The sequence below is a fragment of the Euprymna scolopes genome, chromosome 13, assembly GCF_053919585.1.
Source record: "Euprymna scolopes isolate OS-2025 chromosome 13, ASM5391958v1, whole genome shotgun sequence".
NCBI classification, from domain to species: Eukaryota; Metazoa; Mollusca; class Cephalopoda; order Sepiida; family Sepiolidae; genus Euprymna; species Euprymna scolopes.
Window position 1 is genome coordinate 104,539,549 of NC_136494.1, and position 27,024 is coordinate 104,566,572.

General features: G+C 31.5%; 1 protein-coding gene across 1 annotated transcript in view; it reads right to left on the bottom strand.

Annotated features, from left to right (window-relative positions):
• The window catches only part of LOC145292137 (eukaryotic translation initiation factor 2 subunit 3, Y-linked-like), a 33,754-nt gene extending 8,591 nt beyond the window's left edge, over positions 1-25,163 (bottom strand). The window contains exons 1-7 of the mRNA XM_080138258.1: positions 24,956-25,163; positions 16,022-16,085; positions 9,527-9,588; positions 8,080-8,145; positions 5,646-5,767; positions 3,892-3,986; positions 1,561-1,719 (exon numbers count right to left, since the gene is read on the bottom strand). Coding sequence (XP_079994384.1) covers positions 1,561-1,719; positions 3,892-3,986; positions 5,646-5,767; positions 8,080-8,145; positions 9,527-9,588; positions 16,022-16,085; positions 24,956-25,021 — 634 coding nt within the window. The 5' untranslated portion in view covers positions 25,022-25,163. The remainder of the gene's footprint in view (positions 1-1,560; positions 1,720-3,891; positions 3,987-5,645; positions 5,768-8,079; positions 8,146-9,526; positions 9,589-16,021; positions 16,086-24,955) is intronic.
• Positions 25,164-27,024: the final 1,861 nt, after the last annotated feature.

Below are 27,024 nucleotides of genomic sequence, written 5' to 3' on the forward strand. Positions count from 1 at the left end.
CAAGTGCTTTGAAACAAAGTATATTATAATTTCTACTTTTTTGAACAGTTCTTTCATTGTATAGGGTGTTTCTTTTAGAGGCAGTTAACTTTAAATTGCCAACTGTTTTTTTTAATTGCAGATTTAGCAAGTTATTTTGAGTTCAGTTTGGTTTGCAATTCATCATAAAGAAACAAGCAGTGTTTGCAAATGATCAATTTACTGAGATAAACATTTGATGAACGAATAATTTTACAAAATGCATCTGTCAACTGGCCACTTCATTTGTGCGATTTAACCCCATTAAATAATTATCTTTGGAGATATGTAAAGTCCTATGTCTACGTTGATAAACCAGACAACATCTGACACATTGCTGAAATACAACCTAATTTTATGTGTAAAGTTTATGAAAACTGGATATCTATATTATGCCATATACTCGCAAGTTGCAGGGGACATATGCCTGAAATTGTATTTAAATTATACTAGCTTATGTGTGTGTGTCTTTGCCGGCCATAAAATACTCTTATATATGACATTTTAATTTGTCCAGATTTTGTATATATTCTCATAAAGTCGTGATTTCAAAAGTAAAAAAAAAGTATAAGGATACAACCAGCTAAAATCAAAAGCAAAACTGTAGCATTCAAAGCTGGTGACGTCACCACTGTACCAACGTGAAATGCATATGAACTGATGAGAAATTAAATATAAACTAAGATGAATGTACAAAATGTATAATGATTTTTTTTTTTTCAATTTTGACCAATTTTGCCCCCCCCCCCTAAAAACTATTTTAACTGGCTAAAGACCCAAAAAAGAACAGTCTGTAAAAAATCTAATCATTTGAGGCCCCATAGCGCCGCTCTGCGACTTTTAGTTTCAGAGGAGATAGAGTTTGAAAATATGGAAGACAGACATATAACCTTTTATATATTAGATTTATAACGGGAAGTATCCCCCCTTACCAGGTTGTAAAATATGCTTAAATATGTTAATTCATACAAATTTCATATTTATTGTTAACTCTCTATTATATATACTGTATTTATTTCAAAATTAAAAAAAAATGACTTGGGTGCCATCAGCTAGAATCAAAGCCCAAATATTTAATGCTTCAGCCACATTATCGTTTGAGTTAAATACCAATACCCGAACACGGAAATATTTTTTTTTTATATATACTAAAAGGTAAGAGTATACTGTAAATAGTAGGTAGTGTTTATATTATCAATGTGTCAATTTTCATAAAAAAATATATTTAAATTATTGTTTACATATTTATGAAATTTTGAGGGTGGTAGGAATAAAATGAATAGAATTAAAAAAAAAATATGGCGATTAAGCTACACTGAATATTCTGCGTTTCATCCAACTATAGGATTCGTCAGCCTTAATCGCCATATATATTTTATAAATTACTAACTAGCTCTACCTACGTATTGAGCACTTTTGAAGTAAATACTTAAAGTTTACGCATAAATCTATACTTTCGTATATTAAATTTATGTGAATAAATGAAGTAGTTATATATATATATATATAAACAGAGAAAAAGAGGGAGAAGGATCAGCTCACCTTTAACAAAAGCTAATATTTGCTCATATTGCTCTTTTGCCTGACTTTCCTTAACCAGATCGATTTTGTTTTGCAAAATTATTATGTGTTTTAATTTCATTATTTCTATGGCTGCCAAGTGTTCGGAGGTTTGAGGCTGTGGACAAGGTTCATTACCAGCTGAAAAAGAAAAAAACATTCATCATATTAAAGGCAAATAAGAACATGTAGAACTTTTTTTTTTTTTTTTTTAAATAAATTGAAAAATGATAAAAATGAGAGAAAATGCTGTAACTACATTAATCTACTGAGCAGACTTTTGTTCATACTCTTCAGATTAAATATTGTGGAAGGAAGGTAAAAATATAAAAAAGTAAAATAGCAGTGACATGGATCAGCGACATGTTTGGGTGGAGAAAAAAAAGGGCGGTGGAGTCTAAGAAACTACTCCTTATATAATTGTGACTCAGTGATTCTAAGCAAAAAAATCTTAACATTTCTCATACACAAACATTCAATCAAAATGATGATGATGGATGATATTACTGAGGTAAAAAAAGAAAAAGAATTTTACTCATTTTAAGATGGATTGTTTCAAAATCAAATTATTTTTCTATGCAACTAAAAAAAAAAAAAAGAAGTAGTTTTGAATACATTTCAAAAAGTGACATTTTATTGATTTAAAAAATATTTAGCTGAAAAGCATTTTATCTGAAGACAAATTTTGTTTTAAAAATTAAATTGCCATAATTTTGAATAAGACATATTCAATTTATTTAAACAATTTTTGCTTTAAATGACAATTATTTTTATAGTACTGACTCTCAAAGATATTTCAAAGGAAATATTTTTATGAACAAATTATACAAATTGATAGAGAAAGTAAGATGGAATTTCCAGAATCATGCGAAGTTAATGTATAGTGAAATTGGTTGTGTTATTACCAAGTTTTTTTTCTTTTTTTTTTTGTTAAATCAAAAAGAGATCATTTGAAGCCCCCATTTAGATAGCAATGTATTTTTTTTGTTGGTTTGTGTCTAAAATAACTGAAAAACAAAGAAAAAAATTTGTGTGATGTAATGGTGATATATATCACTAGGGCTAGGACAACAGCATATTCTTTTTATTATTTTTACTCTCAAGTGTGTATCTGCTGATATCTTATATGCTTTTGTATAGATTGATGTGGTTCTCAGTTGATTAACTGCGTCGGATATATACTTGAAGATCAAAACAATGAAAAGAATATTCTGTTGTCATAGCCCTATATATATCACAAATCACCTAAATCGATCAAGTAGTTTTATTTTATAAAAAAAAAATATTTTAAAGAGATTAATAGGAACTTAAAGGTATTACAGCATAAATCTTGCAAATTTATTGAGTTATCTCCCTAGTTTTTGAAAATTTTTTCCCCAATCTAGCAAGCAAGACAATCATTCTTCCAATACTCAAAATTGGATTTTCTTATTAAAAAAAAATAAAAAAATATTGGATCAATTTACACGATTTTTAGAATATTATAATTTTATTTTATCACATATATACATTATAAAGATTTTATCAAATTTTTGTTTTTTTAACAAGAGAAATTCTGAGCAAGAACCGTTTTGTTCTGATTATCTACAGGTTATTGTAAACCCAATTTCTTATTAGAAAATGTTATTCATTTTATTAATGGGAGGGGTGGGGTTACCTCCCTTCTATGTCTCACATTTTGTGTCTGATTAAACATGTTAATAAGTATTTTTACTGTTATGCTTTCATTATTTTTTTTTTTATTCAATTTTCACCCCAAACAAGGCAAGTGCCACTTTGAAGTAGGGGGTTAATATCGGGGACATAATTTGCTGTGGCATTATGAAGGGAAATGAGTAGAAAGAGGTTTGTTCACAATACACTTGAACTTCTGCATATCAGTACAGTTGGGAAAGCAGAATCCCGAAAAGGAGTTCCAAAGACTTGCAGTTCTGGGGAAGAAACTATTGGAGTAAAAGACTTTCTTACACCTAGGGATCTCTACTGTAAAGGGGTGGGACTTAGTTGCTTGTCAGGTTTGTCGGGGGTAGTCACGTCAAGGAGGTAAAAGTGCTTGCAGTTCGTCAGAGCATTCACCATTAAAGTATTTGTAGAATAGGCAGAGGGATGCAACATTTCGTCGATGGGACAGAGGCTGAAACCTAGATGACAGTTCAGAGGTTGAAGTTTGAATGCATACATATTGGTGGGTGTGACATCCAATATATAAATATCAATTTGAGCTAAGTGAATGTCAAAAATGTGTCATTTTGTTTATGCAATTCAGGTTTTGTTAAAAGAATTCTAAAAGTGAAAAAAAAAATGGCAACTCACCTATAAGAAGGAGAGCAGCATCCATGACGGCGGCACCGTTCAACATAGTGGCCATAAGAATGTCGTGACCAGGACAATCCACAAAAGAAACATGTCTGCAAACAAAACCAATATGATGAAAGCTTTTGATATTTTTAATAATTCAGTAACAACAGTTTAATATAAACATTAGAAACTTTGCTACCCCTGTACACAAATAAAATATCTTTAAAACCATAAAATTCATTAAAAAAAAAAAAAAAAAAAAAAGACTCTGTAAATTTTGAGAAAATACACTTTTAAAATAAATTTATTCAATTTTTAAATTAGGACATTCAGTTCATGCAAGTTTAATATTACATTCCACTCTTTCTGTAACACCCTCTAAAATTTATCTAATTAAAAAGAAATTTTGTTTTTGCTTTTAGATTAAAAACCATTCTTAAAAAAAAAATACAAACTGCAGTTCAATTTTATGAGGATGTTAAATTTCTTAAATAAGTTTCATGGAAAATATCCTCCCGCTGCTCAAAATTACAAGAGCATTTTATAAACAATATTGAGAGGTGATGGTGGCTAAATGGTTAATAACATGGACTGACAACTTTTCACAAAAAGCACTCATCAAGCTACAACCACTACCAATAAATCTAAACGCAAATTCCATGAACAAAGCTCTTTCCTAGAACTGCCTTCATGTAGAACATGTTGGCCACTGACCAGTTTCCCAGCTGACTACAACATGAATTTTCATTGATTGAGATTGTCGGACTGACTTCCTCATCTTGGTTGTTATCGTCACAACGTTTCGACCGTTTTGCCCTCCGGCCTTCATCAGGTGTTTTGTATCGAACTTGGGAACCGTTTGTTAGGAGTCTCGAACCCAACCCTTTATTATTATTACGGGGGTACCGTGTTTGGATTCCAGCTAGGCTCTGGGACATAGTTACTGATTCTCTGTTTTGAATGTTATAATAATAATGAGGAAGTCAGTCCGACAATCTCAATCAATGAAAACACCTCATCTCAAAAATACAGACAATTACTATGACTTTTCAAGTCCAATGTGAACAAGTTCTTGCTATTCCATCTCCTCAAATAGTCCAATTCTGCCCAATTCCCACTGACCACCTTATAGTCATTAACCCTTATCCTCAAATGGCCTTCGGGCCTTGATAAGTAGTGACTCCTCAGTAAAAAAAACTACTGAAGCTCATGTAGAATGCTGAGAACACATTTGAAACATCCAGCATTTGATACTTTAAAATATTATGGAACATTATTATATACAATAGATCATCGTGTAAAAGTTAAGGAAAAAAAAAAGCCACTCAAAACATATTTCCACTTCTTGCATAGTGTGTGTGTGAGAGGAGTATATAAACAATCTCTTAACATTTTTAAAAATAATTAAAATGTAAATTTAACAATTCTACAGAGAAAAAGTTGGATTTATGCTAAAGTTTTATTTTTTGGTTATTAAGGTTCAAAGTAGTTAGGAATTTTTCCTTCTTGCATTGCATAATGTAACGAAGCTTGATAACAAGCATTTGCAACGAAACCAACAATGAACAAATGGTTCATACTATGTGCATGCCAGACCTTGTTAACATATGTTAAAGATGGGGGAGGGAATGGGAGACCAAATGCAAAAGGAGACAGATGAGAGCTAAACTGTATTTAATTGTACGATATGTGAGGCAATGTTTAAAAGAAAAAAAAAAAAAAAATAAATAAAAATATGAGTTCATTAAATTGTACTCAAATTGACTTACCTTAATAACTGAAATTTTCCAGTGCAACCTGGACGATCGCAGGGAAAGATATCTTCCTTGGCACTACCACAAGATCGGTAGTTACCAGGACGTGGACAGCTGGGAGAATCACATTTGTAAATCTGTAAAAACAAGCGAGGAACACAAGTGAAACCTTGTTTGTTTTGTTTTTAAATCTTAAAGATTGTGATGATTAAATATCAAAAAATTTTGAAATCTCTTTCAATGGAACAAAAATTGTTAGGAATTTATTCTATCAAACAAAAACGTTCAAGCCTATATTATGTATTTACACATGCAGCCGACCATGTACAAATGTTTGACGACATAAACGAAGTAACGGGGGGATATGAATGGACATAGTAACAAAATGGAGCAAAGAACCCTACATCTAAGGATGCTATTCAGAACCCATACTCCTGATTTCATTGAACCAAATGAATAGCTTCTAAAAAGTCCAGATCTCAACATAATTGCTATTCATATTATTTGGATTCATCGGACTATTGTTCTTGTATCTTGTCGAACTCTGGAATGTTTCTGTCACCCACACTGAAGATTGAACCATCAACCTTCAGGAGAAGGTCACTTTTTATAATTGATTTTTCCAAGTACTTTAACCACTCCATGTGTCCTTGCAAGTCAATCCTCAGTCATGGCTGATGGAATAAAAGCATGCTACCCCCGTGAAGTAAATAGAGGGTTCCGTTTGAAATGCCATCCAAATTCCCGAGTTCGACAAGACACACCTGAAGGTCGGAGGTTATATTGGCCGAAATGTGAAAATTACACTCAAAATGAGAACAGTAGTCCGATGAATCCAAATAATACGAATAACCAATCCTCATCTCAAAAATCTCAACATTTGGACGTTATTAGTTACATCAAGTTTAATTAGAAAAGGAGAAAAAGAGATAACAGACAAAATCCTTCCACTATTGATAGAAGCTTGGAACAATATCCACATCTGAAGTCATCCAAACAGGGATTGAAAGTTGGCTAGAATATCCACATGGTTGTGTATTTGCACACAGAAAACCCATCAAATATCACACCGAACAATTATATATGTATGATAGTCATAAAATGTGCTATTTAACACTCACCACTAAAGGTGAAGAAATCCCAATTTTGTATTCGTAAAAAAAAAAAAAAAAAAAAAAAAGATGCAATTTGGTGACAATTTTCGCATAGATTAATCAATCGAAATTTGCATCATTCATGACCTCAAAACTACATGTATGCCAGACCTTGTTAACAAGAGTTTCATTTTCATATATGATCTAACCAAAAAATAGAGAAACAAAAATTTTTAAGCTAAAATATCTCCAAAAACACACTGGCTACAAATATGCCAAAGATCAAACATTGACAACTGACGCGTAGACAGACAACCACGCACATTTTTGCTTATACATACTAGAATTCTACGGAAAGGTTTGCAATACTTCTAGGTTTGCTTACAAAGAAATATTTTAAACCATATGTCTAGAAAGATTATTCTTATTTTGATAAAAATCCATTACAGGATTTTAATTTTATAAAATGTCTCAAATCTAAAGCTTGAGCATAAAAAATTGAAATTCAGGCAATCTTCCTTAAATGGTGCTTAATGACTCCGATTAAATTCAATGCAAATCTGATATATTTAAAATTTCAAATGAGACATTGTGTCCATACTATGCTCCCTAAAATCCCTGTAAAATACGCCAAAGAAACAAAAATTTGGGTAATATTTATTAATGTGTTAAAAAATTATAAAAATCTTGGCTATCTGAATTTTCACAAAAGGTTTCCATCCAACCTTAACCTCGAGTGGTCTCTGGACCTTGATAAGTGGTTAAGCCTATGTAAAAAAAACAAAAATCCCCCTTTTAACCTCTTTACATAAAACTAAACATAGCCCAAATTTGGACCACTTACAACTAGCAGCTGGGTTTCAAAATTGATTATGATTGGTTAATTAGTTTAGAAATGAATTTGGTACATACAAATATAAATATACATCAAAACATTTTTATTTCTTTACATAATTTTTTTTAGGATTTAAAACATATCCGTTTCCTTTAATGTTGCTATTTACTTGCCTCTGCACAAGGGCAGAGTTAGACACAAGATCAGTTTTTAATATGGAGAAAATCCAGCTCTCCAAAACGGGGCACTATGGATAGGAACAAAAATAAAAATTGCTTCAATCTAGAAAGATTCCTCCTCCACTGATCGAGGTCAGAAAAGATGAAGTGTAGTATTAGAACAGATACTACACTTTGCTCCTAGCAAAAAGGCCAAGGAACAAGGTTTCCTTCAATGTTATACGAATGTTAAGTATTCTTTTTTATTTTCAACAAGTGTTGAGAAATGCTTAAAAAATTTCAATGGCGCATATAAAAACAAGTCGGACTTTTATTTATAAAATCAATTTTTTTCACTGTACCTTCGCATTGGCATATCCCAGTTTGATGGTGATATTTCTTTCAAGTTCATTTTTGAAACGAACAGTCTGAAATGAAAAACAATATAAAATTAAATCACTGATACAAATTAAAAGTGTGATCATGATATAGGTTGCTTAAAGCATTTTGTGTATTGTATAAAGTATTATCAAAGAAGGCAGTAACAATGTGAATAACAATGTGAATAAGTTTGGGTATATGACAATTTTAGTTTTGTTTTATTTTCTCTTTATAATGGGTATCATAGATTGGAACAAAAATAAAATCCGCTTCAGTTTAGGATTTCTCAGTCAATAACCAAGGACAGAAAGGATATTGATAAAACGATGCAGACCCCCCCCCTCCCCTCTCCCTTCCCACAAGGGGACAAGTAAATAGGGATACGATTTCTGGTATCTTAAAAAAAAAAAGAAGTTTTTTTTAATATACCCCCGTTTTTCTTAAATGAAAACCAATAGAAGTGAAAAACATGTATAGATTCTCTCTAATAAAGAACCTTTATGCAAACTCTTCTTTCTCATTTACAAATCAATAACCCCTTCAATTGATATAGAGAAGCCGACAATCATTAATGATTTAGAAGTCTATATTAAGACATGGCATGTCAAGTACGTATGTCCAAATTTCAGCATTTTGATATTCAGGTTTTTCATCTATGAATTCATAACTTGTGACCAACTGATACGAGTCATCTTATATTATTTCCTCCATCCAATCTTTTTAGTTATTAATCAATCTATCATTTATTTGGTATTTACCTATCTCCCACCACAAGGGGATGTGACATAAGGTGGGCGGGTGGGAATAGGCCATTTATTTGCTGAGTAGTTTTAATTAAAAAAAGGTTTTTCAAGGAAAAAATGGGTGAAGTGTGTGCAATTTCATTTGTTTATACTTTTTCTAAACAAACTTATGTAATTGTTAAACGTTATTTCATTTTTTTATACGTTTTGTTTACAGAAAAATAAAAATCTCCACTAATGTTTTTTTTTAAAAATATACCTCCATTCTTTTACTATAAATACAAGAATAGTTTTAAAAAGTTGAGTATTATCCGTCTGTTTACAAGTTTAATGTGTGTACGTGAGTAATCAGCAGTAAAAGCAGTGTCAACCCAAATGTTTTTTTGTATTTGCTTTATTTCAAGTGCCTGAAATACATTTGATCCTTATGTTTCCCTTTCTTCTTTAAATCTTAATTGCAGAAAAAAAATTATGTAAACTGTCAAATGAAGTCATTTAAAATGGCTTTGAAATTTTTAGTAAATCTTATTGTAATAAAAACTATTTATATTCAGTAAATTTAGAAATAGAGATTAAAATATTACCTTAATCACAATTTGTCAGTTTTATTTAGTTTCAATTTAAAATTTAGTGGCTGAATAATACCATAATTGAATGTAAATCTAAAAAAAATTTAAACATTTACCTGAACTCCTGAGATTGCCTTTACTGCTGTTGATTTTCCATGGGCTACATGACCAATTGTACCTTGAAAAGAATTTTTTTTATTTTAATAAAGAAAAATATACTTTCTTCAGAAATTTAAAAAATATTTAAATGGAAATGTGCAATTTTTTTTTTTTTTTTTTTATGCTTTAAAAATTGATTTTTTTTTTCTGTTCACTCCAAAGCATATTGCCACTGAAATGTAAGGATTACTGAGATAGGGACCAGAGTTATATAGGATGACAACTTGAGTGGGGAGTTGACAGTAGGATGCTTTTTCATATAAATAACATTTAAATTTTTGTATCTTGATGTGGTTGGGGGAGTAGGGAAGTAATTCAAAAGGCAAATGTTCAGAGAAAAGAAGCTATTAGAGGAGAAAATTTTCTGGCATCTAGTGACCTCTACAGAGAAGAGAAGTGATTTTGTTGCTCATAAGGTGGGCCATGGAGATATTTATGTTGAAGGCGGGGTACAAGTGCAGTAAGTTCAGAAGCGCACATTCCATAGAAGTACTGATAAAACAAGCACAGGGATACAACACTGGTGATGTGACAGGGGTTAAAGAGTGATAGCTAGTGCAGAACCTATTAGCTTAGAAACTCTTTTTTGCACCCTGTTCAATAAGGAAGGGGCTAATGATTCATGCACCAACTCAGATTTGGCAACAATATGTCATGCACGGGCAAATACTGGTTTTATAGACATAGGATACAAGCAGGTGTAGGAAGTTTTCTGGACTAATAAAGGGAGCCTACCTTCTTTCTTTGGAGAAGACTTGACAGCATCTTTTATGTATTTATTTCACTTTATGCTGTCAGAGGTTAATGAATTTAAATTAACTCTTGGAAAGGGTGCTATTGACCATGACAATTGACGATTAGAAAGGTTTCTTAAAAGGAGCTTTGTTTTGGTAGTATTAAATATGACCATTGATTTTTGGCCCTATTTTTCAACTAACGAGGAGTGTGTGATTTTTTAAAGTCAAACATTGCCCTACTTATGTGGGCATTGTGATCAACAAATACACCCATCTCAGACGTGATTGCATCAGATAGGTTGTTCATGAAGATTAGGAATAAGATAGGCCCAACTATCGACCCCTGGAAGACACCCGCATTGATGTGGTGTTGATTGGACCTTTCTTTCAGCTAAGAAAGATCTGATTATACCAAATATTCATTCTGTAATACCATACCTTCATGCCAAACCTTGTCAAAGGCATTGAAGATATCTAATGCTAATGTAGTTTCACCTAAGTTATCTTGTGTGTACTGTATACGTTCAGAGATGACTTAAAATATATATGTACATATAGATGACTTAAAATATCTGCAATGGACTAGGACGACCTAAATTATTAGAGATAGGTACATTTTTTTTGATTATGAATGAACTATCGCAAGATTGATTAAAAAATTTTAGCAAAAAACAGGAGGAAAATTATGGGGTAATAATTGTGTGGGAAAGATCTATTGCCAGGGTTACCACAGAGACAATTTTTTTAGCTATCAGGGAAGAAAGATTTTGCAAGGCATTTGTTATAGTTTGGAGAGCACAGGGTCAGCTCAGACATTTCTTTAGTAGGGATAAGATCTGGTCCACATGCTTTCAAGGTTCTTTTATGGGAGAGGGTGAGGATCAGATCATCTAGTGCAGTTTCTGTCTGCAGTGAAAAATCAGGAAGTGTTGATTGTTTTCATTAAAATAATACTGTTTTTTATATTTATAATCTGCTTGTGTGTGTGTGCATATATATATATATATATATATATATATATATATATATATACACACACACACATACATACACACGCTATATTACATGTAACGTATGTTTCAGTCGCAAAATGGACAAGAACAGAAAAGTTCAACTCGCTTTTTCTTTGTAACAATATTTATTTTCTCATTGTTATGACCGACGTCACCCATGTAATTGTCTCCTTTAATGTGATCTCATTCCGTGCTCCACATCTCTCTCGTAATCTTTCTCAGTCTTTTTTTTCTTCACTGATGACGTCATTTTGCATGCACTTATAGATGCGCTATGTTACACAAGGAATATAAAAACAGATTTATTTCCTTAATTGATGGAGTTTCAAAAATTAGGCTTTTCTCTTCAGAGGTAATAACTAGCAAACTGAAAGTAAAAAATTACTAACTTGCATAGATTTGAAAACTAAGAGAACTTCTACCATTTGTCAAAGGAAAAAATTTTTCTTTCAGGAAAGTTTTAAAATTTGATGGAATGTTAAAAGAAATTATTTAAAAATTGAGCAATGGTGCATATGAAAATATTTGTCCAGTTGTAAGATGTTATCGTAGGAAATAAATAAAATCAATTATAGATTGCTGCAACTACAACTCATTTTATTTGTTAAATCACATTCATTTGATTGAACTTAAAAAATGATGTTCCCCTTTCCAATTACGGATTTGTTCCTAGTCAAGGAATAACGGAACACCGCAAACATATCAATGAAAAATAAAAGAGTAAAAAAAAAAAAAAAAAAAAAAAAAAAAAAAAGATAATTTGAAAAGAAAAACAAATTTTTATGTACAAAGAAAAGAGAAACAAAATCAAAATAGTAAAGAAAATGAAATGTTTAATAAGCTGTTCTTAATCGATAGTGTAAGGGAGATAACTCTGTTTTCTAGTTATTTCCCTTTTATAGAAGTAAATGGTTTTTAGTAATGTTTGTTTTTGATCTTTTTAGACATAAATGCTTTTTGGTCAAATATAATTCAGAAAAATCTATATTTACCAGTTTTTGATGAAAGAGATTTTTCTCTGTATCTTGTTTGGTTCATCTGTTATTTTAATGATTCGAGTTTTCTTGTGTTTTCCTTCGGTCGGAGTTATAATAGGTGGTCACCTCTTATTGCTTCCCAACGTAGTGTTATAACCAAGTTAGAAATAACGCTAGTTTGCTATTTATAGCGATCGTTAGAAGGTTTGTGTACAAAACAGTTTAGAATGTTTTTTGTTCCATATTTTGAAAATCTCCAGAGACGCTAATTTGAACGTTTTACATTCAAATTCTTAAGTAATACTTTTTATATTATTTTATATATAATCTTTTGTTATTTCATTTTAATTAAGTAATTTATTATTTTTATCATTATTATATAATATTTTAAGTATTTTTTTATTTTGTTATAATTTATAATATTAATATTTATTTTTTTATATGTTATTATTTGGATAATTAATATTATCTTTTGTGTAATAAATCATAATTTCTTCATATCGTAAGAGGAAAATATATCATCGCATAACACGAATCAAATATGAAAATACTCTTATTTTAGAACACGTGCAAGAATGATGTTCCATTTTTTTTTTTTTAAGATTGGTCTTAACCATCTTTTTCTTCTTGCGTATTGTTTTATCCATGTAAATCTGACAATATGTTATAACGCTTGTCTACGAATACTGTTGTAATATGTTATTGTATGGAATAGAGATCACTGCAAATCATCGTTTTGTTTAGTAATCCCTTATCTTTTTATAAAAAAAAAAAGAAGCTATATTTAGCTATATAACAACACTCCATTAATTAAAACATGAAAATACAAATTTATTTTTAAATATGTCCATAGTACAATTTTGTTTAACTGTACTTTAAAGATTACTTTTTAAAAGTATAGAAAACTAAAATATTTGGAAGAAGTATACAATTCTATCTTTTTACATGTATCATTGCATCTCACTTTTTTCTTCACTAATCCACCAAAGGTTCAATGTTTTAGTCAATGTCATACTTACATATTTTTCAATAAAGACACACAAAAAAAAAAAAAAAAAAAAAAAAACCTTATGAAAATTTGTGTACCAATTGTGATAATAGCCTCTGAAATTGTGTTTGAAGTTTGAGTTTTGGAATTAGTTAAAGAAAAATGAATTGCATAACTTAAAATGCAATGGATCTTTTATATAAAGAAAAAAAAATTGTCATTTGTTGAGCTCAGTTTAGATTATTTAAACCCAGAAAAACTTAGTTTGCAAAAGTTAAATATAAAATAAGGCAAAATCTAAAATTAATGTCTGTTCGGCATACCACCTCAGCTATATCTTAATAGCATTACAACTACTAGTGTTATTCTCTTTTGTTTATAATGGACTATTTCTATTTTTTTATTCCCCGTGTTTCACAGGTGAGAAGCCCTTGCAAAGAAGCTTTGTCTACTTGATGCTAGGTAGATGGAGGGAGAAAGTTGTACTACAAAAATGAATTCTTGCAGTATATATATCTTATGAGGAGCAACCAAAGATTGGAGCTAAGCCGAGCACCTTTCATGGAAATATGACTATATCTGTGTAAAAGAGGCCGTAAAGAGTCGAAGATATCATCGCTCGCTAGATTTTGCAGTCATTTTTCAAGGATGTGCTCTGCAGCACCTCCCCTCAGATATGGTCGCAGTATACCATTTTTAGGCAATGAACTAACGCAATGGGATTTTAACATTTCATCCAAATCAAACCCTAAAAAATACAATCAACAAATAAAATCGGCACAAATAACAATAAAAATTCACTTAGCTTTAATCATTACAGTTTATGAATTTGAAATTGGGAGTTGACTAACTTCTGAAAATTTGTGGTTGAAAAATTTTCAATCTAGGGGAAAACAGTGTTAAAATGTAGTCCATAGAAAAATTTTGCTCATAAAACTTTTTCCCTTTCCCCGCTATAAAGAACTTTCTTATACAAATCTGGATAATTTGTTGACTTTTGGCCCAAATTGCATGACCAAAACCTGTTTTTGATGATATGAATTCTTTTTTGGAACTTAATTGTTATTTAATCATTTTGTAAATGGTATCTTTGGTTAGATATTTGCATTTTTAAAAACTTCTATGGAAAAGTGAATTGCATTTTCATATTAGAACTACTAAATTTTGATTTGGATTTCCACACATAACAAGAGTCAACTATTAAAATAGTTTAGATAAAAGTGTAAATCCTGCGTAAACTGATAAAATGTATTTGCTGTCATTCTTTTACTTATTTTATCATTCTAAAATGTTCCATTTGGTTTCTTGCGTTACCGTATCTTTCTGATTGTGTTCTAGAAAGACAATTTATTATCAGGCAGAGAATTTTGCACGTACATTTAGTTTCTATTAATCCCACTAGTTTCCTCATCTGGGTCGTTAATTTCACAGCAATTAAACTTAAACTTAGACCTTTTTTCAAATGTATCTTTTCAAACTTTTATGGAATTTCAAACCAAATCCTTTATTTAATCCACAGGAGTAGATTGTTCTTGTCCTGTTAACAATATTAATTTTGTGTTATTCTTAGTTATTATAAGGTTAGTAAGGATTGAACCTTCAACCTCCAGAAGACTATTACTGAGAACTGATTGTTAATCAACATCATATGTCGAACCAAACTCGGGATTCAGTTAATATCCAGATGAAGAAATATGACGCATCGATTCCGTGGTGAGTTGTTGGACAAAGAACCAATGATACCCGTGTCCTCGCAGAGGCCCCCGTCCACAGCACACCCCACCATCACGCCCAGACCCAGAAGCGTGCATGTACGTCGGCAACCAACCGGTAACAGATAAAGTGCTCACCGAGGCACTGCCAGCAACTCACCGCATCACGTAACCTGAATAGATACAATATAAGAAACTACTGGACAGACAGGGAACACTGCAGAACACGGACAACGTTGGCACCTCTCGGAACTCTATCGATGAAGTGGCGTGCACCAATCACCCATCTGGCCCAAAGCATGTTCAATATATGTCCAAGGGCCAGCGCCTCCCAGTAACAACGTAAAATGGCTGAGGCAAAAATGCCTTAGGGTAGAACCAACTTTCTTGGACCTCCACTCCCTTCTTGGCATTGGTCCTTCCCTTATTTTTTCCACAATATACTATATTCATTTCTTGATCTACTTTAATACATTTTTGTTCAGTGAAATTTTTTAAATTCAATAGATATTATTTTGCCATATCATAAAAAAAATATATAAAAAACTAATAACTGTCATTACTTATACTGCATTCTGTTATTTATATTTGTTTCCCGTTACAAAAATTTCTTGGCAAATGGAATAATTTAGTTTAAGAATCCTATCAGGGTTTTTTTTTTTATTTGTTTTGTGAATGAAAATAAAATAAAACCCGATCCACCTGGATTGTCATTATACAATCTAATTAAAAATACTATTTTAGTTACAATTAAACAGCATTTAATTTGAAATATTTATTTTTTTAGGGATAATTTTTTTTTTTTTAAATCACAAATAAGCAATACTCTATCCGACATTTGAACTTAAAAAAAAATTATATCTAAAAGTCATCTTTTTTTAAAATTTAACCAATACTTTGCAGGAACAAAATCCCCGTTGAAACCAGTGTCTCAAACAAACAAAATTCCCCCATCTTGAGGCAACAATAGAATCAAAAATAGCAAAAGATAAGATGAAAATGAATAACGAAATAGATTAACTTACCAATATTTATAGTTGCTTGTCGACTGATAACCTCATGTAAAAGAGGTGTTAATGTCTTCAGATCCTGCAGACAAATAAAATATAGATATAAAATTTCATCTACAAAAATGGCACCATAGTCCATATTCTGCCCAAGTACTAAAAATTGATTCCGAAATTTATGCATTTATTTCTCTGTAAAAAAAAAGAGATCCATCTTTTGTTAATAGTTCACAAAAAAAAAATAAAATAAAAAAATTAGTTGACTATTCAAAATTTTATAACATTTTAATTGTCAAAAGTTTTTTTTGTACTTTAAAATTCTTAGCAAATCTTTATGTATTAAAGTTTGTGTAGCTACATCAAATGACTTTAGAGATTAAAAGATAACCATAACATCATAGTTTGATATCAATGTTGTTCGATTAATAATTTAATGGCTGAACAATACAATTATTAAATTTAATTTAAAAAGTCTTCAAATTCTTAGTGTAAAATTCTTGTGTAATCTGTTCTCAGACAGATACCATTTTTTATTTTGGCTCCAAGAGTGTCCCTTTTTGAGCGAGCTGGATTATCCCTCAAATAATAACTACCCCCCCCCCAAAAAAAACGACCTAAATTTGTCCTCGTGGCAAGGTAAATAGAGACATAATTTAGAACCAAAAATAATACCTACATTAGGACTTTATAAATACAAATGTTAGCATATAAACAACTCATCACAAGTGGAAACTTTCTGGTATTTGTATTCAGAGAATTTCAATATTTTGACGAAAAATCCAGTCATTCCTACAAATCAAAGCATTTTACGATTTGAAAACCATGAATAAAGGCAAAATTTAAAACTGCTTCAGTGATTTCCGGGACCGATACGAGATTTGTCAAAGTAGTGAATTCTTCTGGATACCCATTCATTACTAGTACCAACTTAAAAAAAAGCTTTGTTCACTCTCTGCATGTCTGTTTACTTTCATTTTCCTGCTTCACACTGAATGCCCTGAAAAAGTCCCTTCTAATTAATTTTTACCATTTTTAAAATAAGCAAACTATCTTATGGCTGTTTTTTTGTTTTCAGAATAACACTTTTTTTTAACTGGTAAGCATTAATCAGATGGGACTTTTTCAATACATTTATTGTGAAGTAGAATGGTTAGCACAAACGAACGTAAACACAAACATGTAGAACTTGAACAAAGCCAAATTTTAAATGACAAGATTGATTACCAAACTTTTGAAAGGAATCAATTTTTTTTAAACACTTGGGGGGGGGGGTCTGTGTAGAATAAATTTTTTTTTCAGATAAATTTAATAGCTAAAAGAATTTTGTTACAAAATGTCAAAGACCAACTTCAGTTACAAATTAATTTTAACAAATCATTTGTGTTATTTTTTATTGTGATTGTTGTTATTCACATTTCAGCAGAATCTTTTTGTTGAATTAAACATTTTATTTAATTCACAAAAGGTAGATTATTCTCATTCCCTTGCCCATGATTTAGCATAATGACGAACAAAATGGAGGTGGAGTGTAAGGTTTGTTTTGACAGAGTCTCTCTTTATAAATCTACCAAAAATCAGGTAATTATCTAATCAATATGAAATTTTCACAGATTAAATGAAGAATAAACTTTATAACAGTAATATTGTTTTTCATATTAAATATATATCTTTTTTTTTGTTGTTTGTGTCCCCCTCCCTCCTCTTCATTTGTGGTCACTGCTACTCTTAAAATAAAAAGCCAGAACTGAACATATACTTCCTAAAGGGGTGGGGGCAATGAAAAGTGTAGTAAAAAAAAAAAAAAAAAAAAAAAAAAAGAAAAGAAAACACTGCTTTTCAAATTCTGAGGTTGAAAATCAGAATTTTGAAGAGTTTAATTTTTCATCTTTTGTGTTTTAAAGTGTAAAATTTGTTAATTATCTTTCAGATTAACAAATTTTTTTTCATTATTTTTATGAAAAACATTACTTTTAAATCTTTAAAAATAAAATTTTCTTTAAAGAAAGCCCAATTTTGCCAATAAATAATGCTTTGAAGACCAAAAAAAGAAAAAAAAACATACCACTGAGGAAGTTTAATAATTACAATAATTGCTTCTGCAATTTGTCGTTTATGCAATTTGTTATAATATAAAGTGTCCGATAGATGCTACAAACAAAAAACAAAGCTAAAAATAACATAATATTGAAGGCATTTTACCATAGTGTTTGGAATTATAATTTAATTCAATTATTTAAAAAGAGATATTTGTCTGTTTGTTTACTAGGCATTGCCTAGTAATAAAAAATATGCATGATTCCGTGACGTCAGATTTGTGTTAACTATACGAACTATGGAAAAGCAGAAGCGACTTAATGATTTTTAAAACCCTTGTTATAATTTTGTTAGGTTTTAAAATTTATACAGTTTAATGATTAATAATATTATAAACATTTGTATATTAAATATGAGATACGGTTTTAATGAATGTTCATTTGGTTAACTACCGCCTTCCATATTTTTTCAGTAAAAAGAGATTAAACAAAATATGAGAGGGGGGGGGCTACAAAATGCTTAATATTTGTGCAATATTTTCAAATCGGTTTAAATCTGGCAATAAAATAGCTGACAAGAGCTATGTTTATATTAAAACTTAATATTTAAAAAAAAATTTAAACAATTAAAAATCTATGTTGCAATGGAACATTTTGAAATAATGGAATTTTAATCGTTTTAATCTTTAACAAAATTAATTTTTAGGAAGTTTCTTTTTCTTGGCAATTCAACTGATTATAGTATACATTAATTTGAAAAAATGCTATTAAAAAAAACATAAAAAACAATATTAAATTTATATTATTTTTTTAATTGCAACTTCAAGGTAAGTTTTTGTTCAATATGTGTATTTAATTTTTTAAAAAATAAATGTTTTACTTATTTGAACTCTTGTTTCATAATAAATAGAAATTTCAATAGATTTAAATATATTTTGTTCAAATTTCGGAAAAATAAATGGGTGGGGTGGGGGGGGACACGCACTAAAAAAAAAAAATTCCCCTCGTATATTTTACGGAAACTGCATTTTATATGTAATTTCATTCTAAAATGGATAAGTATCGAAAATCTCACGAAAATCTGACCATTAGTTGATTTTTGCTAGATTTATTAAACATGGGTATCTTTTCACGTTCGAAATGCTTACTACATGGAAACATTATTTTAAAGCGCCAATTATGTAAACACGATTTTCATATCGCAATTTCATTATTTTCGTACGATGGAAAAAAAATTTAACAAATTATTACTTGTTTATTTTAACTTTCTTTTAAATGGTACAAAAGTTATATATTGATAATATTATTTCATAAAGTTACATCGTTTTACATATGGAAGAGGTGGTTAATTCTGTAGTGACTTTTGGAAGTGTCTATTGTTTACATTTAGCTTTTAAAATTCATGTAAATGCTTAAATACTTAGACGCGTCTATGCTGCCATACTTTGTAAATATTTTACAATCCATCATGACGTCATCCATGTGTTTATCAAATTTTCAACTAGAAATAAAAAAAAAAAAAATGGGATTATTTGACGTTCAGGTAATTATATTTTAATATTTTTGCATATTCTTAGAGTAAATCACCCTATTTCTTATTTAAACATAAATTAGTTTAATTGATTCAAAAAATCCTTTAAATATTTAAATTTTATTTTTGTCACCAGCTAAAATTACAAAAATTGAATCAAGTATATTTTTGGAAAAATTTATACTTCTATTAAGAATTATTGTAAGAAATTCCGCAGAAATAAGCAAGCTTTTATTGGACGGTTTCTCCACCCACGGATTTATTTTAACCAATCAAATTGCATGTTATAATTAACTGCCGAGAATGTTCTCGGCGACAAATTCCTGTTTTAGATCAGAATCTGAGAAGACGCAGAATTGGACAGACTGGATTTCTCACTCGAATCGAGGCAGCGAAAATACTTTGTTGCTTTGAGACGTTTTAATGCCCAAATGTGGAGCGGAACTTTATCATTCAATTACCAATGCCCTTAAGTAGGGCGAATTTATATCTGCACACTTGCGCTACAATTTGATGTCTGCCAAGACGAAATTAAGGTCTACGGTTTGACTTGCCTTGTCCGCCATTTAAACTGACTACAGGACCCCTCATGGATGCCCAGCTAGCAGTATCCATCTGGGAAGTCACATCTCCAACCTGCGCACTACTTCATCAGCGGGAATTCTACCCAGCCTTTATTGAAGACAAATTTTTTTCTTTTTTTTTTTTACATAGGCGTCACCACTTATCAAGGCCGATAGGCCACTCAAGGACAAGGGTTAAAGAGTGTAGAGTAGTCAAAAGGACAATATAGTAATCGATAGTAATGGAAGTTTGGTAAATTTGTTAACTTAAGTGGAACGGCTCATCAGAAACTTGTTCACGTTGGACTTGAAGACAACCATATTATAGACAGCTGGAAAGCAGGAAAACGGAAGACAATTCCACAGGCGTGCAGTTCTAAGAAAGAAGCTTTGTTCATGGAATCTACGTTTAGGTTTAGGCACAGATAAAGAGTGGGGGGGAATTATTAGTAGTGTTTTCAGCTAGACGAGTGTTTCTTGTGAAAATTTGGCGAGGGGGGACCATATATTGAAGCTCAGTCGAGCACTTGCCATCTAAATAACAATAAAGCAGAGACAAACTCGCAACATCTCTTCTGTGAGATAGAGGTTGCAAGGAAGAGAAAAGGATATCTCCTACGAGGCTACGAAGTCTATTTTGAACTCTATCAAGGCAGGACAACTATTATTCCCTTTGGGAACGTTACCAACCCATAGTGGCAGATAGCTGAAGATGACGCATCTTTTGCAAAATGGACCTTTTTTACTTTAATGAAATTTACGTTGAAGTCTTAAGGTGAGCTTGTTGTAATTTTTGTTTGGTTTTCTTCCATTCTGCCGAGGGCAAAAACCTTGTGAGAGAAAATCTCATATGGAAAAAGTATATCATACTTTTAATATAAAAGTCTGCTTTATCTTTCTGGGGGGGGGGGACACAGTAACCGGATTTTTCTCGATCTATTGGCAGTTAATTTAGTACAAATGTTAAGGTTAGCTTAAAAAAGTATCTCAATTCTCGAACTACATTAAGAGTCAAATGAGTCCTAAGATGGAGTGCTGTTGCCACATCTGCGCAATGCCACTTATAGCACTCACACATGCTGACAAAATACAAAACTGGCCCCCAAATCTAGTGGGCGATTTCCTCTTCTCCTCCCCTACAGCCTCATTCTCACAGAAGAGACGTTGCTAGTTTTTCTCTATTCTATTGCTACTTTCATGGCAATTGCTCGACTGAGCTCCATTCAATGGCCCCACCAGATAAAACATTCACAACTCAATAAATTTGCTTTCTTTGTACATAGAACTAAGTGAATCTATAGGTGCATCAGAATTTTTGTAGGAATTTTTGACACCCCTAACACGAAACTGCGAATAAAATATAAAAAAACTCGTAATTTCTCCTTTAAAAGTGGGTTGTTTATTTTCTTTATGGATTATACTTCCAAAATAAACTAGTAAAGTTGTTTTAAAAGTAATAGAAATATTTTTTTTATATTTTTTAAAAAACAGTAATGAAATTAATTGAATTTTACGAGCTCAGTATTTTTCAATTTTTAAACTTTAAAAATCTATCAATTTTTACGATATTTTCAGGATCAATGTGAAATTTTATGCTCTTTCCAATAAACGGAATATATTTTAGACAAATTTTTTTTTTTAAATTCACGCCCCCCCCCATTTTCAAGTGTCTATTAAAAAGTAAATAATTTACTCAAAGTTTTATATATCACAAATTGAAGACAAAAGATCAATAAATAATAAATTCAAATTAAAAAAAAAAAAAAGTGTTTTTTTAGAAATTTACCCGTAAAGTCCGAAGTTTAAAACCTTTTCTTAAAAACCACATTGTTTATTTTTTGTTATTTTTTAAAAATGAAACCTTGGTCCTTGCTCCTTTAATTGAAAAAAAAATTAGGGCTTGAATTACATTTTTCGAGTAGTTATAAGCTTGGAAAGACAGGGGGTCGAATGATTTACCGCCTCCCATTTTGAAAAATGTCTATTAAAAAGTAAATAATTAATTTACTCACCAAAGCGTTATATATCACAAATTGAAGATAAATGATCAATAAATAATATATTCAAATTTAAAAAAAAAAAAGTAGTGTTTTTTAGAAATTTACCTGTAAACAACCTTTAAAAAAAAAAAAAAAAAACACGTTGTTTTTGTATTTTTTTTTTTTTAATGAAACTTTGGTTCTTGCTCCTTTAATTGAAAAAAGAAATTAGGGCTTGAATTACATTTTTCGAGGAGTTATATGCTTGGAAATACGGGGTGGAATTATTCAATATTTTTCACGAAATTTCTAACACACCTAGTGAATCTACCATGGATAAGGTTTCTTTCCTACAACTTCCTATCTGTGGAACAATAACATTGTGCCGCAGGACTGCTTCCTGGCTTCAAGTTCAATGTAAACAAATTATGTCGTATTTTGAATACAGAAGAACTCCGGGATACGGCATCCAAAAATTAGTAACAAAATACGGTACAGTAATAATCAAATAACATAACACCGAAAGGCGGGGTAAATACCGTAATTAAGGGTCGGAAAAACATCGTATTCCACATTGTAACCCGAAAAACCGTATCCTAGGGCCACCGTATCACGAGGTTCTACTGTAATACATTTTTCTACTAGTTAGCCAATAGCCATCCTTACAAATCCTCCTAATGCCTCAGTGTTTGATAACCACACACACTAACTCATCTCCAGTGGCATATGGACTTTCATAAGTGGTATGTTTGCAAAATATTCACTCATTGTTGTCGCCGCCAGTAAAAATACAGAATAAATCGGATAATAAAAGAATATCATGACAACTACTTGTCAGCGACAATTTTAAATGTGATTTATTCAAAACAGAGCCGACTACTAAAATTCAACCTTTTAAAAGTCGGTGCTTATGTACTTATGGTATCGTGCAATTTTTTAAATAGAATTTTCAAATTAAATTCAAATTTCAAGATGCCCTTTTTTCTTTCTTTTTTTTTTTTTTATTAAATTGTTTGGTGAAAGTACAGAATAGTTACAAAACAACCCTTATGTTAAGAATGGCTTTCTAAATAACATTTCAGCACGGTAACAAGTACCAAAAAGTTTTTAGTTGATCCAGTGGATCAATGATCCACTAGCGCACATTAACAAAAAAAAAAAAAAAAAAAATCACCAAAGGACTGTCACTTAGAAACGATCGCTTTTAATCATGGGTTCATGTGAATTAAATGTGGTAAATTTTTACGGCGTGCCCCAGTCCCCACTGCATTATAAACACCCCAACCTCCCCATGTTAAGAACGGCTTTCGAAATAAACACCCCCACCTCGAAAGCCGTTCTTAATATGGGGAAGTTGGGGGTGTTTTTACTACGCTGGGGCAGGTCGTAAAAAAATACCTTATATTTAAGGGTTTAGCTTGAAATTACGTCCAACTTCCACAAAGATTCCAAAACTCGAAAACAATCCACCTAAAGGTCGGAGATCATATTGTCCGAAGCGTTGTGTCGTTGTGAATATTAATAACCGAAAGCGTCGTAAATATTAACCCAAATGATCAATCCTCATCTAAATAAAATTCCAAAATATAATCATTTAACCTTAAAAAAAAAAAAAAAAAAAAAAAAAAAAAAAAAATCAACACCGACACAATTTAAAAGTAATAAAGGGTAGGGGAATAAGTTAAAAAAAAAAAAAAAATGAGGAAAATTAAACCAGATGGTCGGCCGAAATTGATTTGATAAGCAAGTTCTCCTTTGGGTGACAAATAATAATGGAGTTGAATTGAGGACACTTGCGTACATGAAAAAAAGGTATAGGTCTTTAATCACTTGGATTAAATTAATAATTAAAGTTTTCTTTCAGATTTTATTTTCCCAAAATGAAAATATAGACGAAACAAATCCGTATTGTGCTCATATCGAAAATTAGTGTCCGATTTCAATGTTCCAAATTCGCTTTTCAGGAGAGACGTCTTTATTCGATTTGTAGTTTTTGAACTACATTATGATTTAAGATGAAGCAAGATATTTGTAAAAAAAACTATTTAATATCGATTCTTTAAGGAATGCTTTAAAAAATTTTTTTTAGAACATGCAGTGATGCACTGCAGAATACTAACCGTGCTGAATTAACGTTATTATTTAGAAACCCATTTTTAACATAAGAGAGGAAGTTGTTTTGCAATTATTCCGTACTTTCACCTAACAAGTTAAAAAAAATAAAAAATACCATAATTGAATTTAGTCTGAAAATCATAAAAATAGCACGGTAATTCTCTGCATGTGTATATATTTTTTTAAAGTTTGGATCAATCATTCTTCTCATAAGGTATTTTTTAATAATAAACAATAAAGTTAGGAAAATACTAAGTTCTCTTGAAACCAATCAATATTAAATTAAATCTTTACAAACATTCCGTTCCGTTATACCTTAAATTGCAACGTAATTTAAAACTTACAAAATAGAACAATCGTATATAAAAAAAAGTCTTTTTAATAGAGAATTTGGGACGCTGAAACCGTAGACAACCATTACAAAAGCGACCTCAAATAATACCAGTCGATAAGTAATTGAGTTTCAAGCTTTAAATGTTTACATTTAACAAAAAAACAAGAAATAGTTTTATTTTTTAATCATTGAATCATAAAATACTTCAAATTACACTTGAGAATAGCAAAACCGGGAGAATAAACCTAGATATGCCGGCTTGTGGAGGAGAGAGGAGGGTTAGGGGTCCCACATTAGCGGCTGGGATTTCCTTAAAAGCTTTGGTGTTTTATAATTAAAAGAAACCGGTTAAAATCTAAATGATTACAAGAAGCGTCCTTCGACATATTAGACTTACAAGTGTTGATAAATCCTGCTTTGATAAATGCGGCTGCATGCTCTTTTTCGTTCCTTCGTCACCCATGCTTGTCTGATGAAATAGGCCTATCTCCCAGCATGCAACGTTCTGTCGGCCAACACATAATTACGACGAATCAGAAAGAAGGACGACATTCAATGCGGACTACTTTTTTTTCGGCGTTTAGGCGTGCGGGAGAAGATGCGGATCTATGGAAGTCCCTAACAAACATAATCTACTGTGGCTTTTTTGTCACCAGACAATTTATATATTTAATGAAAATGGATGACATTACAAAGGATAGAGTCATTGTTAAAATTTTTGTTTATAGTATATGCACATTTTTTTTTATTGGGGAATGGTCACCACTTATCAAGACATAAAGGCCACTTGAGAATAAAGGTTAATGAGTGTCAGATCGGCATAGAAACAACACCGTAATGATGAAACTTGTGTCATGTCGGGGTCACCATCGTTTGTTGCGGGCCAGGATATAAATATCCTAACTTGCTACAAAAGAAAATAATGAAACGAATGGAAAGAAGGAAACAAAAATCAATTGCTAGATAAAATAAACATGTCGTTTATTTTCTTTTGAAAAATGAATGTTTTAGGTGTAACACGTGTTCATGTCCGCGTTTGGGTGTCACCATCGTTTGTTGCGGGACTGGTGGTATAGAAAGAAAAGGAAATGCATGTTTATCTCATGTTCGGGTCACCAACGTTTGTTCGAGCGTGGCAAGAAAAGGAAATGGAGTAGAGAAACGAGAAATGGCAGTCCGGCATGTAGAAAAAGAAAGAGAGAGAGAGGATTGATATCAGTAAAGCTGCGTGCCATGTTAGCAGTCAGCTACGCGGAGGTGTTCTCAGGCACAAGTTGTATATACATATAGAGAGAGTGAGAATGTCAATCCAGGTTATGGAGATAGAAAACATGTAAGGTGGACGTCCTGTCTGTTAACTCTTGCCCCACATAGTAGTAGGTGGCGTGAAGTGCGCGGGCGTGCGCGCCCCGAAACGGAGGCGACTGGTCCGGCGACCTCTCAGCTCAGAAGCCGAATTGGAAAAGGAGGAAGCAGCTTAGTGCTCTTGCTTTTATAGTTGTTTCTGGTGGTCTTTTGCGCATGTGTAGATTTCCTTTAAAGGGGAAGTGACGTTGCCCATGTGTGCATACGTGTGCGCGTATATGTGAGTACATGTGTGTACGTTAGCGTGTGTGTGTATGCACGTGAATATGAGTGTATGTACGTGAACGTGAATATATGTACGTGTGTGTATGTGCACGCATATGTTTGTGTGCGCATATGTATATGACACGAAAAATGGCTTGAGATGTGAACGCATGTTTTTGTGTGAGACTAGAAAAGAGCTTGCACAGGTTTGATTACACTATGCAACAGATTTCAGGTTTAAAAAAGTATATCCCATATAAGACCGATGTAAGAAAAGATATCCTGATACTAAATCTGACCTTTATTTCTCTAGATTAGGCGCTGTTTTCATGTACTATAAACCATATCTTATTATTATTGGTTATTGTAACATCCCGCTATGACCGGCCGGAATAAATGACCGGCAGGAACATTTCACAGCGATCACAATCTTAGTCTTGATAGCATTGAATGTTACCATTCATTTTTGTCCCCATTCCTCTACAGACTGGAGATCTTCCTCTGGGGTTTCCGCCATTGCCTTGGATATATGTTCATTCATTCTCTCCTTGTGCTTGTTATAAAGTGTGGTGTCGTCAGCAAATATATCCATCTCAGAGAAAATTTTATCAGGGAGGTCATTTATGATTATTAAGAATAATAAAGGTCCAAGGACAGACCCCCTGAGGTACACCCACATTTATATCATATTGTTTTGATGTACGACCATCAAGGACACCCTGGATTCTTCTCTTATTTAAGAAGGATTTAATTATGTTGAGTATACATCCAGTAATACCATATGATCTAATTTTCCTGAGACAACTATTGTGCCATATCCTGTCAAAGGCTTTAGATATATCTAGAGCTACTGCCCTACCCTCTCCTACTTTATCCAATGCATGGTATATACGTTCA